This window comes from Caretta caretta, chromosome 1 (genome assembly GCF_965140235.1).
Source record: "Caretta caretta isolate rCarCar2 chromosome 1, rCarCar1.hap1, whole genome shotgun sequence".
NCBI lineage: Eukaryota > Metazoa > Chordata > Testudines > Cheloniidae > Caretta > Caretta caretta.
Genome location: NC_134206.1, coordinates 307504820 through 307518606, shown reverse-complemented (window position 1 = coordinate 307518606; position 13787 = coordinate 307504820). Strand labels below are relative to the sequence as shown.

The 13787-nt window shown below is 45.6% G+C and overlaps 1 protein-coding gene across 1 annotated transcript in view; it reads left to right on the top strand.

Moving 5' to 3' along the window:
* The window catches only part of WNT2 (Wnt family member 2), a 45794-nt gene extending 42534 nt beyond the window's left edge, over positions 1-3260 (top strand). The window contains exon 4 of the mRNA XM_048836932.2: positions 2675-3260. Within this exon, the coding sequence (XP_048692889.2) occupies positions 2675-2904 (230 nt within the window). The 3' untranslated portion in view covers positions 2905-3260. The remainder of the gene's footprint in view (positions 1-2674) is intronic.
* Positions 3261-13787: the final 10527 nt, after the last annotated feature.

The following is a 13787-nucleotide window of genomic DNA, read 5'->3' as shown; positions in this document are numbered from 1 at the left end:
CTGAAATGTGACTGACTATCCAGAGCTCCTGCTTTGGGAAAAGTTTGCAGCTATCAGCACCCCGGATTGAGTCAGAAATGAGGGAATCAACAGTATATTGAGTTAGCTTCCACATGGCTTAGCCTGTCATGGTTGCGTGCAAACACGCAGAACTCCACAGCCATCCCCTTACTCCTCCTTCCCCTACCCCCCAGCCTATTTCTGGACAAAATTTCAAACCCCAGTTGAATTGGGCACAAATGATTTTGTTGCCTATAGACTGCCTGGACTACCTCTAACTGAAATGGACTAGATTTGTGAATGGAAAACTTTTCAACCTCCTCCTTGCACAGTTCACCGTTTCCAGGCAGTTCATTACATAGTGGCGTACTTACAGGCATGGCACTGTAAGGTGAATATTTTTAGGAAACAGGAATGGCCCTAACAAAAATCTGTGCCTTTCCAGTAAAAATTCACTTTCAAGGCATTTTTACTGTTTGCATTTCCTGGTTGCCATTTTGAATTCCGTGTGGTGGGGGAGAGGTCAGAGGGAGAGCCAAGCCACTGGCATATAATTCGCCATTAATGGATACACTCTGCTAGCCGGGGCTTCTAATAACTTTTGCATTGGTTCAGAGAACAGAAATCCCTCCCATTCCTATATGAATAAACATTAAAATGGAGCCAGAAACTTACCAGGCTCCAGGTCAGCTTCTGCCCCTTCTGTGTCTGCTGCAGGCTCCATGTCAGGCTGTTCCCCGTGGAGGCATCAAGCAGCTCCTCCGAGTACAGTCCCAGGATGTGCTGCTGCTGCTTCTGTAGCAAAGCCTCCTGGGGGACCAGTTTCAGTAACAGAGCCACTTCACAGTCCTCACTCAGTACCTGCTGCTGGCTGCCATCGGTTCCTGTGCTGGATTCTGGGGCTAGCAGGGCACCATCCTGGCTGACCAGGTCACCGTTGGGTCCAGGCTCAGCACAGTTCCCAGCATCCAGTTAAACTCCACATAAAATTAACGTAATATCAGCAAGTTGCTCAAGGTGTGTTTCTGGTCCTTGGTTTTCTGGTACTTTTGAGCTCCTTAATCTGCTCCCTGCATTGGTCACCAGTCTGGTAAATTTGCAAAGCTGCTAGCTTCTTTGCTATTTGCTAGAATGTGTGGTCATTCCTGATTCTCTTACTAAAGTCCACTGTTTTTCTGGCCTCCCACCAGAGATTCACCAAAATGAGGCTGTGCTCCTGTGACCATGAAGCAGCGTGCTTTGCAAAGGCCTTCTTCTGTTCAGTCTCCATTGCAAACACAGGAGGCTCTCTGCTGGTGTGGTTGCAGTTCGGCAGTCAGAAGACAATGGAAAAGGCGAATGCTGACTCACTGAGCCTCTGCACTACTCGAAGGAGGGTTGTTTCCATTTTCCCTGGAGTCAATTAGAGATTCTTGGGATAGAGGGGACAATGGAAATTGGTCCCTAGGACCATGGGATACTTTCAGTGGACTCCCAGGGCCTGAGTCAGAGATCAGGGTTGTGTCTACACTGCAAAAGCAATAGAGCTCAAATCCTGTGTCATGTCTTGACTTGAGCTCGAATCCTCCACCCCCACAGGGTCCGAGGAGCCTAGGTCCAAGCCCAAGTCTGAGAGATTTGTATGTAGTTGGAGTCTGGGGTTGGGCTCAAGCCTGGGCCCTGACTTGCTTTGCAGTATAGACATAGCCACAGATGTTTCAGACCAGAGCAATTGTCCCAGGCCTTGGCTTGAGGGGCCAGCCCACTGGTGCCACCATCAGTAGGTGTGTACTGCTGGCTGGCTCCCCTGGCTCTGGGTGCTTCGGTGCTGAATTTTTGGTAGGAACTGCTTCTGCCTTCGCTGCTTGTTCCCTATACAGATAGCAGACAGCACTGTTTGGGGTCTTCTGCTCATAGCCAGTCCACAGCCCCTTTGTAGGGCTTCTTTTCTCCCCCTTTACCCAGAGCTGGGCTCTGAGAATCGATGCTGTCGATTCTCTAACTGAAATGGACTAGATTTGTGAATGGAAAACTTTTCAACCTCCTCCTTGCACAGTTCACCGTTTCCAGGCAGTTCATTACATAGTGGCGTACTTACAGGCATGGCACTGTAAGGTGAATATTTTTAGGAAACAGGAATGGCCCTAACAGTGGCTCCTTTCTGGGCTCCAGGCTCTCACAGCATTGAGTGTAGGTGCCTGGCTGCAGGTGGGTACCTGGCCAGGAGTGAGTACATATGCCTGGGTGAGTCATGGTAGAATTAAAACAGCAGGGAGGCAGGGGACAGGTGAAGTAAGATACTGTAACACTAAAAAAAATTAACCAAATCTAGAACCACTGCCTCAGTTCCTGCCTCCTCTTCCCCTCACCCAAAGTGCGGTTTTACAAAACCAAAGCTGACCTATCTATAATTTGAATGCAATTTTCCATAATATTTGCCCTTTCTGTTGCTTGACCTTGAGTCGCAAGTGGTCTGGTGCTGGAGAATCAGTCTGTCCCTGGTCCTCTCCACAACCAAGAGGTAGAATGTAAAATTAATTGGCTATCTTTCCACTTCCCATTCTGCAAAGAGAGACATATCTTGCTTTACAGGCCTCAAGTGCCTGGCTAATGGTTGTTTTGCTCCCATATTTTCTACCATTCTTGAAAATACTCCACATCTTTTCAACTGAGTTCTAATGCATTTCCATTCTAGGTTCCCTTGGGACCGCTGGCCGGGTTTGTAACCAAACCTCCCGCGGCATGGACAGCTGCGAGGTGATGTGCTGTGGAAGAGGTTATGACACTTCACGGATCAGCCAGATGACAAAATGCGAATGTAAATTCCACTGGTGCTGCGCTGTCCGCTGTCAAGATTGCCTGGAGGTGGTGGACGTACACACATGCAAAGCACCGAAAAGTGCTGGATGGATAGCTCGAACATGACTACGTGGGGCGACTGGCATTCAAATGCTGAACATTTCAGTTTCATGCAGGGAGTATGTCTAGGGCATTTGCTACTTTTTTGCAAGTTTCACCTCCCTTTCAGCACAGAGAAATTGCTAAATAATTAATATAAATTATGTTGTATCCAATTTATATTTTTGAAGTTGTAACTTTTTTGTAGCTTTGCTCTCGGTGTTTGGAAATGATGAAACTTTTAAGTCACTGTTTTTTAAATGCAACACATAATTCGCCTGTGGAAATCACTGCCACAAGATGTTACTAAAGCCAAGAGCATGGTAAAGTTCAGAAAGAGGTGATACATTTATATGAATAAGAACGTCCACTGTTGCATTATATAGGATGAGATTTCTTAAAGCTTCCTTCAAACCATATAGTCCTGGCCCCAGTCAGCACAACACAATGGAGTGGATGGACCATTGCTCTGATCCAGTATAGCAATTGCTGTATAAAGGAACCTCTGAGCCCAGTATGGAGTAAAGGTGTTCTAGAAGTAACTTTCTCCATCTCATGTCAAATCATAGGGCTGCCCTCTTATACATTACGTGGGGTCAGTTCTGCCTTTGTATGCCCATTTGCTAGTCCCATGGATGTCAACATGCTGCACATTTAAACTACAGACCACAATGGAAAGCGACGGAAATTGCATCCAATTGCATTCACCCCATGGTATTTCCTCTTAAAGAGTCAGCGCAAGTCTTTTAGTTACATTTGCACAGAATTCTCAGTTTAAAACCTACCTTAAAAGGATTTTAAACAAATGTATTCATGTGAATCACTGATATTTTCCCCCTGCAAGTTGCAATGTAATTAAATGGAAGGAGGGCATTTATTTCTCAGACCCTTTGTTAGCTAGCTTTATCTGAGCAGATGTATCAAAATTAGAAGTTAGTTGTTCACCTCCCTTTGGAAAAGGGACATGAAATAGCTTGGGCATAAATATTTTTTTAATTTTTTTTTTTACTAACTGGCTAAATGTGAAAATATCTGTAGAAAGCCTCTGTAAAACAGAAGCAGCTCGTCTCATTAATAATCTTCTCCTGCTTGTCACATGAGTGGAACATGAACAGTCTTGCCTAGTGGTTGGAGCAGGAGTCAAACTCCAAACAGGAACTGGAGCCCAGCATCACAGCTAGGGCTGAGGGGCCGGAGAATCAGAGCTGGCTTCTGCGTGTATATCTACATTACAATAAAAAACCGACAGCATCGATTCTCAGAGCCCAGCTCAATTAACTCAGCTTCAGGGGGGCAGGCTACAAGGCTAAAAATTGCACTTGAGCTGTTCTGGCTTAGGCTGGAGTCCAGGCTCGGAAACCCTATGAGGGTGGTGGATTTCAGAACCCAGCCTCCAGCCCAAACCCAAATGTCTATGCTGCAATTTTTAGCCCTGCAGCCTGAGCCAGTTGAGCCAGCCCATCTGCGGGTCTTTTATGACCGTGCTAGATACCCCTGAGAGTGATAGAGTCAGAGCTGGCATCAGAGGCCTCGTTATCTGGCCTGAGGCATGGCTGCAGCTATCACCGCCATGGGCAAAGACTTTGAGCAGCCAACTGCACTGCTACTGCTGTGCCTAGGAGCTGGTCTGCTGTCTCTTCCAACGAATCGGGCAGTATAGCCAATCTGTTACAGACAAGCTGTGCTCATTAGGTTGCCCGAAGACTGGCTCTGCTGCAGGCCCTGATTCCGCAAACGGCTTTCATTCCAATGGAATCTATTAATAACTTTCATTAAATATAGTTAAAGGGATACTTTCAGCTCAGACGTGTGTCCCCCACCCACACCCCCACTGCCCAAATCAGTTTTTCTGAAAACATGTCCTGCAAAGTTTGATGCTAACAAAGTGTACATTGGCCCTATATGGGCGACTTTAGGTCAAACATGGCCTGGACTTGGTTCAGCGCAGAACAATGGATTTCTGGGAGATGTAGGCCCCAGAGGGCGCCTAGCAATTGTAGATACAGTGGGGAGGAGTGCCAGAGAATGTAAGGAACAGCTTTCCCTGAGAAAAGGAGAGACCATAGAATAAGGCAAGACCTGAAGTGGGGCTCTCTGCCAAGAGAGATAGGGAACGACTATGTAAAGAGCCTTTGAAAAAAGACTACATAAAGGGGCCTGTGAAGAGGCAGGAAGCCCAGGGAGGAGAGTCAAACTAAACTAAATTTCACTAACAGCAGGAGTCCAGGGCCAGGTAATAAAAATGTTCCATGTGAAAAAAGACTGAGGCTGGTTTTGTTTCCAAAGGAGAGTAATATAAGCAGGGATACTGGAGAGTCATGACATACAAAATAACAAACAGTAAAGAAAAGATAAAATAGGCATGCCTGTTTATCCTTTCTCACTGCAATACAGGAAGATAAAAATAAAGCAATTGAAAGACAGCTAATTTCGATTGATTAAAGGAAATTCATTTTTAAACTATACTTAACTAAGATGTGGAACTCGTTGCCACAAGATATTGTTGAGCTAAAAAGCATAGCAAGATTCAAAAGACAGATTGGATATTTATTTGGATTATAAGAACTTCCTCAGTTATATTAGATAGGATTAACGTAATGCTTTAAATTAGAGCTATAAATCCTGATATTTCAGGGCATAAATCAACCACTGACTGAGTTAGGAAGAAACATCGCTTGCTGGCATGGTCTTCCACAATAGTCCGTTATGGGGTTTTGTGTATCTTCCTCAGACACATTTGATGCTGGCCACTGCCAGAAAGGACAGTGGGTTAGATGGACAACCGGACTGGTCTGATCCAGTATGGAAATTCCTAACAGAGGGAACTGAAGATTGAATTGCTACTTTTAATTGGGATGCTAGATCCTTGCTGTTATGTTAATATAGTGCTTTTTTTCCCCCCTAGTTTAGTCATACTCAGGATTGATTCTGGTGCCTGAAATTATTCCAGATCACAAACCTTTGTCACACAGTGATCTTCAGAATTTTTTTTTTCCTGCATCATACAACACTCTCCTGGAATGCTTATAAACCCATTTCTTTAAGTTTTAACAAACAGAAATCTTTCCTTGCCTTTACTCTGCTTTGCAAGTGCCGTCCCTTATTTGACTGTGTTGCTTTTGTGTAAATACTGTTTTCTGAATTCACAAATCACTATACGTGATAAGCAATTCTTTTAGTATTATAGACACTGCATAATACTATATATTTGCTGTGTCTAGGTCATGAAACTCTTGTATGAACTAGTTCTGTTACATGAATGCAACTGACTGAAGAACAGGTTTTTGCTACTTACAATTCAGTGATAACCACTGTTAATGTTATATGCATTAGCTGCATGCGAAAACTGGCCCTGGTTTGGATAAACTAAATAGTATACATAGCAGTGAATTGAAATTTAGCGGTGAATTCCAAAGAGATTCTTTATTAACGATTCATGAGCTCATCATGACCTGAGGAAGAGCTCTGTGAAGCTCAAACGCTTGTCCTTCCACTCACAGAAGTTACTCCACTAAAAGATATTACCTCACCTACCTTGTCTCAATCTGGAAAATGGCATGTTTTAAAACCAACTATCTGAAGCTCAGTGAAATGTTTTGTAGGTTTAAAAACTGTTTCTGCTTTTCTAATTTAAGTATCTTGACTGAGTCAGAGAGCCTTTGTAAATTGATCGCAGGGGTCCGATTTCCCTTGAGTAATCCATGCCTTCACAGTTTAATAACACAAGTTTTACACAGTTCTGAAAACAAAGGAAGTATCGTTACTGCTAGTGAGCTTATTCCATATAATGAAATGAGTCCTGATGCCCCCACTATCAATCTCTGATAAAATGAATAGTCCAATTAACACAGCCGGAAACAAAATTGTCTGTACTTTCCAAATGCATCTGTAAATGTTTTAGGATCACTGGGTTACAGGTGTAGATCTTATTCTGACAGCATAAATAGCTGGAAATACAGAGCAGGACCATGAAAATTAAACAGGCTTATGTGAACTCTGGAAACTGGCCCTTATATTTGAAATGTAGACCTAGAATTAGGCCTTGTTGCTAAGATCATCATTTTTATTTCAATGCTTAAATAAGGACAGGTCTAAAAATATTCAATTTTATGCTAAATTGCCATTGTAATGTTTTCTTGCAAGGGGATTTTAACTTGCTCTAACCCTACAGAGAGCCTTGAAATACCAGGGAACCACTATGAAATCTTTCTGAAAGCCTGTGTCCCTGAGATTTATCCTACAATATATGTTTAGGGTTCTTATGCAGTGCCGCAGTGTGTATTCCTATACTGATGCTATAGATCATTTACAAAGGTACCAGTTTCATCTTACGCATTGGCTATTTCTCAGCCTGTCCATTTTCAGGGAGAAATATTAGTTGCTTTCACAACTAATGAACAGAATTATTCCCTGGTATTAAAATATATTTGACAGAGGTGTAATTAGCTAGAATCTTAAACTGCTGATTTCTTGCTTTGAGTGCAGAATATATACCCACAAACAGCAGATGTGCTATTACACAAAATCTAATATTACTACTTACGACGTCCTTATCACCTTTTATTTGAGAATATCATAGGCTCAGATCTGCAAAAGGACTTAGGTGTTCCAAGGTTCAGCAGTGTGGCACCTAGAACATCAGAGGAACAACATGGTGATCTGCAAAGCCTGAGTTAGGAATTTAGGCTCCCTCGACAACGAATGGGGAGAGATCGGCGTCTTGGATCCACAAAAGCAAGCATGCTAGGTGGGGAGTCATCTAAGATAGCCAGTGAGAAATGTTGATGATAAAGGTGTGTCCTAAGATCCTCCCCCCTGTGGAGATAGGTGCCTTAGTCAGGGTTGCAGGCAGGAGCCTCGCTTTGCTAGAAATCCACAAACCGGGGGGGGGGGGGCGGGAAATAGGTGTTCTTCTTCCTAACTCACGTGTGGGACCTGATCTGAGGCTGCATAATTCCATGTGGCAGAGAAGGAGGAGCTCCCTTATAACTTTTAGTTAGTGATTAGGGCATTCACATGGTATGTGGGAAACCCCAGGTGAAGTCCCCCTTCTACCTGATGTGGAAAAGGGATGTGAACAGGGATTGCCACCTCTCAGGTGGGTGTTCTAACCGCTGGGATATTGTGATGGGGGAGCAGAGTGGATCTTCCTTTATCTCACCTATTGACATTGTTACAATTTAATTAGGCCAGAGAAAGAAGGAAACTCACTCTATAGTCCAGTGGCTAGGGTATTCATCCGAGAGCTGGTAGATCCTTCTACAAATCCCTTCTCCTCATCATGCAGGGTGTGAACTTGAACTGTAGTCTCCTACATCCTGGGTGAATACCCTAACTCTGGGCTAAGGAAGGGTCTCCTTTCCCCTCTCAGTGTTTTGTGTGGAGTGAGGCAGCTTCTGAGCACGCCTGCCAAGTCAGGCCCTGAATGTGAGGTAGATGGAGGAGTACCTCTCCTCCCCTGGTTTGTGCATCACCCTAATGCAGAGGTGGGCAAACTATGGCCTGTGGGCCACATCCAGCCCGCAGGACCCTCCTGCCCAGCCCCTGAGCTCGTGGCCCCAGAGGCTAGCCCCTGGCCCCTCCCCCGCAGCCTCAGCACACCACGCTGCCGGCGCAACACTCTGGGCGGCCGGGCAGCACAGTTGCGGAGCCGCGGCCTGACCCGGTGCTCTGGGCAGCACGGCTGTAGTGCCGCCAGCCACCAGTGCTCCAGGAAGTGCAGTGAGGGGTCAAGGGCGGGTTGGATAGAGGCCAGGGGAGTTCGGGGGTGTGGATAGGGGTTGGGGTGGTCAGAGGGCAGGGAAGAGGGGGGTTGGATGGGGCAGGGGTCCCGGCAGGCAGTCAGGAATGGGGGGGGGGTTGGATGGGGCGGCAGGGGGCAGTCAGGGATGGGAGATCTGGGGGTGGTCAGGAGACAGGGAGCAGGGGGTGGTGGATGGGGCAGGAGTTCTGGGGGAGCCATCAGGGGGTGAGAAGCGTGGGGGTCAGATAGAAGGTGGGGGCCGGGCCACGCCTGTCTGTTTGGAGAGACACGGCCTCCCCGAACTGGCCCTCCGTACAATTTTGGAAACCTGATGTGAACCTCAGGCCAAAAAGTTTGCCCGCCCCTGCTCTAGGGCTTAGGTGGGATATGGGAGGTGTCTGGACATGTAGAGGGAGGTAGCAGAGCGCATGCCCAGAGGCAAAAACCTAAGTGCCTGAGGAATTTTTACGCTGAAAACATAGGTGCTGAGTGAGTTTAGGCACCTAGAGGGTTCGGCAGAAGACACGCAGAAGTTTTGTGGATTGCAATGGTGCCTTAAAAAATGGAATTTAAGTGCTTAAACCTGGGGGTTAGCTGCACAAGTATCTTTGTGGCTCCAGGCCATAGTGGTTTAAAACATTAATTTAATGAAGACTTTCAGCTTTTCTATGAGGTAGGTGAGTATTACAGTATCTTTTCAAAGATGGAGAAGCTGAAGCCCAGAGGGATTAAGTGACTAGGCCAAAGCCAAACAAGTCAGTGGCAGGGCCAAAACTAGAACTGAGGAGGCCTAATTTCCCACTTCCCTTGTGGTGTGGCAGCACAAAGGGGGCTTAAACAGCCCTATTGGAATGTCCCCATTGCAGGAGGGGTTCAGTCATAGAATCATAGAATATCAGCGTTGGAAGGGACCTCAGGAGGTCATCTAGTCCAACCCCCTGCTCAAAGCAGGACCAAGCCCCAACTAAATCATCCCAGCCAGGGCTTTGTCAAGCCTGACCTTAAAAACCTCAAAGGAAGGAGATTCCACCACCTCCCTAGGTAACACATTCCAGTGCTTCACCACCCTCCTAGTGAAAAAGTTTTTCCTAATATCCAACCTAAACCTCCCCCACTGAAACTTGAGACCATTACTCCTTGTTCTGTCATGTGATACCACTGAGAACAGTCTAGATCCATCCTCTTTGGAACCCCCTTTCAGTAGTTGAAAGCAGCGATCAAATCCCTCCTCATTCTTCTCTTCTGCAAACTAAACAATCCCAGTTCTCTCAGCCTCTCCTAATAAGTCATGTGTTCCAGTCCCCTAATCATTTTTGTTGCCCTCCGCTGGACGCTTTCCAATTTTTCCACATCCTTGTAGTGTGGGGCCCAAAACTGGACACAGTACTCCAGATGAGGCTTCACCAATGTCGAATAGAGGGGAATGATCATGTCCCTCGATCTGCTGGTAATCCCCCTACCTATACAGCCCAAAATGCCGTCAGCCTTCTTGGCAACAAGGGCACACTGTTGACTCATATCCAGCTTCTCGTCCACTGTAACCCGTAGATCCTTTTCTGCAGAACTGCTGCCGAGCCATTTGGTCCCTAGTCTGTAGCGGTGCATTGGATTCTTCTCTCCTAAGTGCAGGACTGTGCACTTGTCTTTGTTGAACCTCATCAGATTTCTTTTGGCCCAATCCTCTAATTTGTCTAGGTCCCTCTGTATCCTATCCCTACCCTCCAGCATATCTACCACTCCTCCCAATTTAGTGTCATCTGCAAACTTGCTGAGAGTGCAGTCCACGCCGTGCTCCAGATCATTAATGAAGATATTGAACAAACCGGCCCCAGGACCGACCCTTGGGGCACTCCACTTGATACCGGCTGCCAACTAGACATAGAGCCATTGATCACTACCTGATGATCTAGCCAGCTTTCTACCCTCCTTATAGTCCATTCTTCAGCCCATACTTCTTTAACTTGCTGGCAAGAATACTATGGGAGACCACATCAAAAACTTTGCTGAAGTCAAGTAACAACACGTCCACTGCTTTCCCCTCATCCGCAGAGCCAGTTATCTCATCATAGAAGGCAATTAGATTAGTCAGGCATGACTTGCCCTTGGTGCATTTTCAGGGTATTTACATGAAAAACAGCTCACACTGAACTTCTTCTGGGAGTGGCATGTTTCTGTGTCTTCCTCCAGGAAAGAGCTCTTCACAGCATTTGCCCTTTTCGGTGGGGGAGGGGTACTGTTGACACAAACGTTGCTGAGCGAGGCACTTCATTGACAGCTGGTTGATTAGAAAAGCAATCGCGAGTTCAGACAGATGAGATATTTGGGTGACATCAGTTGTCTCCATTATGCCCTTCAAGATCAGTCAGCCTGAAGCAGTGCCCCAGGTGTGCAGACGCTGCACAGCAGCCACATTGTGCCACAAATATTAAATAAATAAATAAATAAGCAGCATACGCATGTCATCTGCAGTTTTGGCTCTTTGGTTTGTTGCCTTGATGCATGGGGTTAAAGCAGAGGACAGGGATGAGCTGGACTCTGGATTTCAGCCATCTGAGGTAGGCCATCGTGAACAGAATTCAAGAGAGGGAAATGAAATCATCCCCGAGGGTATGGAACAGATTTAGCTTCATGTTTATTCATGAAGAAGAACCAGCTGTCCCAAGACAGACATTTTAATTTCTGAAAAATCTGCTAGAAAATATGTCAGCTTGTGCAAAAGGTTGTGTGGGTTTTATTTAGTTATTTAAAATATGCAGCCTATGCTCTGGGAAAAGTACCTATTCTTCTGAAGCATGGAATATCAGGTGCTGCTAGCCAACAGCTGTCTGAGACCCTTCTGGACATGCAAATATTTTGGAATTATTTTCTAAAAAACAAACACAAACTCGCCCCCCCTCCCACCCACCCCCCACTAGAATAATTAGGGCATGGCTTTGTTTCATGAGAAGCCTCAATAAAGGGCATCAGTGTCTCTTAACTGGAGGGGAGGGGAAAAGAGCAGCCTTTAAAAAGGGACGGAGTTATTTTACATGGCAGTTAAATGATTGTACACTGCGCTATGTCCACGGTATTCCTGCTCCTTCCCTGAAAATGGCAGCAGCCATTTCAATAGCTCATTTCTGTCACTCAGAACATGCACTTCTTCTTCAATGCTTAGCCAGTCGGCCAGAGCAACTGTTCGCTATTTGGTCCATTCCTGTGCGGCCACAGGGGCTTGATGGTGCCAAGAGTCCAACATCAGAACAGATTTGATGCACCCGTGTAATAGAGGGGTCTGTCTCGGGGCCATCTCCAGCTCTCGGTTGACGAAATTTTATCCCGGCTGTTACAAGTCATCCGGAGAATGGCGTTCACTGGCACATTTTGCGGCATTCTGGTGACATGTCCAAAAAGCATAATATGCCATCTGTGGACTATGTGTCCCGTAGTCTGTAAACCAGAGTGACCGTAAACCTCTCAGTTATGAATGAAGTGTTCCACTTTATGCCCAATATACAATGTTGGCAGTTTGTGTGGAAAGCCTCCAGCTTTGCCCAGTCCAAGTGGCATAATGTCTGTGTTTTGTATGGCAGTAAGCTGAGTATACAGCTCGAATAGATCTGAACTTGGCTGTCTTGCCGAGATTATGTTGATTCCATGTTCGTTGTAAATGACCCATGTCAGATGCAGCTATTCACTGGCTCATCTTTTTAGCCCTGCTGGCTGTCAAATGAAAAAAAAAATCAGTCAACATGACAGTCGCTTCACCTGTAGTATCACCCCCCCACACACGCTCTCTCTCTCTCTCTCGCTCTCTCTCTCACAGATATATCTAAGCAGGTTTTCAGGGCCATTTAAAATAGCTCCCATTAAAAGTAACACCTCGTAAGGATGATGTCAGACATTTCTGGTCACCCAGGCTCTGAGTGCTGCAACTCTCAGAAAGCCCTGATATGCTGCCCTTTAAGGAGAGGAAGTGTTTGTAAGGCGGTTCGGGCACAAGCATATTCGGTGGAACTTTCAGCATTTACAGAGAAACAGTTCTGGGCTTAGGTCAGGCGATCAGTCCCCACATCTCATACAGACTTCCTGGGTGATTTTCAGCAAATCCAGTTAACCCCCAGCTGTCTTGATTTTATACTCTGTATAAAGGGTTAACTACACTCTGCCTGTCTAAAGTCCTCCTGCAGTGTCAACTGGATAAAGTCTTTGTTCTGGTTTAAAACTGTTCTGCTGTGTTCTGTTAATCAGTAGCTACAGAAGGATAGAAATGTAGGGCTGGAAGGGCCCTCAGTGGTCATCCCCTCTGGCCCCCTTGCTGAGGCAGGATTACATCCCAGAGGGGGTTGCAATTGATGTTGATAAAGTGGTTCTCTTGTAGGGCGTGAAGCACTTTGGGATCCTACTAGATGAAAGCTGTTGTAAGGCATTATCACTGTTCATGAAAGTATATGGTTGTAATGGACTGAGTTGTTCTCTAGAAGTCACTGATGTAGAGGGACATCACAGGAAACACTATTCCTGGATTTCACTCGATAATTATTTATAGTCACGCAAACTAAGATTTTGCTAAAAAGAACAAAACCTCATTGAGGCCCATGGCTGAATTTTTTCCCCATGAACAACAGGTTAAGTTCCTTATAGGGGATATTACCCTCAGGCAGTAGGTGACGGTCACAGATGGAGACAGAAAAGCAGGCTTCATGGATGAGTCCAGTCCTATGTGTTCGTATATTTGTCTAGTTCAACTGATGGACTTGCATTCTGCTATAGTTCAGATCTGAAAAACGACAGTGTCGCATGGGCAGTGACCACAATCATTTGTTTTGGAAGCTGGTTTACGCCACCAGATTACATGCCTATTCCTTAACAATGGGTTCCTATGTGAGATCTTCCCACCTTTCACTGCTGCTTTATTAAATAAATGAAACTAACTGTGTTTCAGGTTTTCTCCTCCACTGTTTTGGTTGTGTCCTTCTGTATTATGTTTGGTCCCCTTGGCAGGTGGCAAGCTGGAAGGAAATTGAGAGTTAAGTCTGCCACAGCATCAATTGCAGCACATATGCTCATCCATAGGGAAGCCTCACACTGCAATTCTGCCTTCACTGCAAATTTCCTTTCCTTGTCAGTTTTTATCAAAATGTTAAACTTTAAACACAGTGGTTGAGTTGTGTGGCTAACTCCTCCC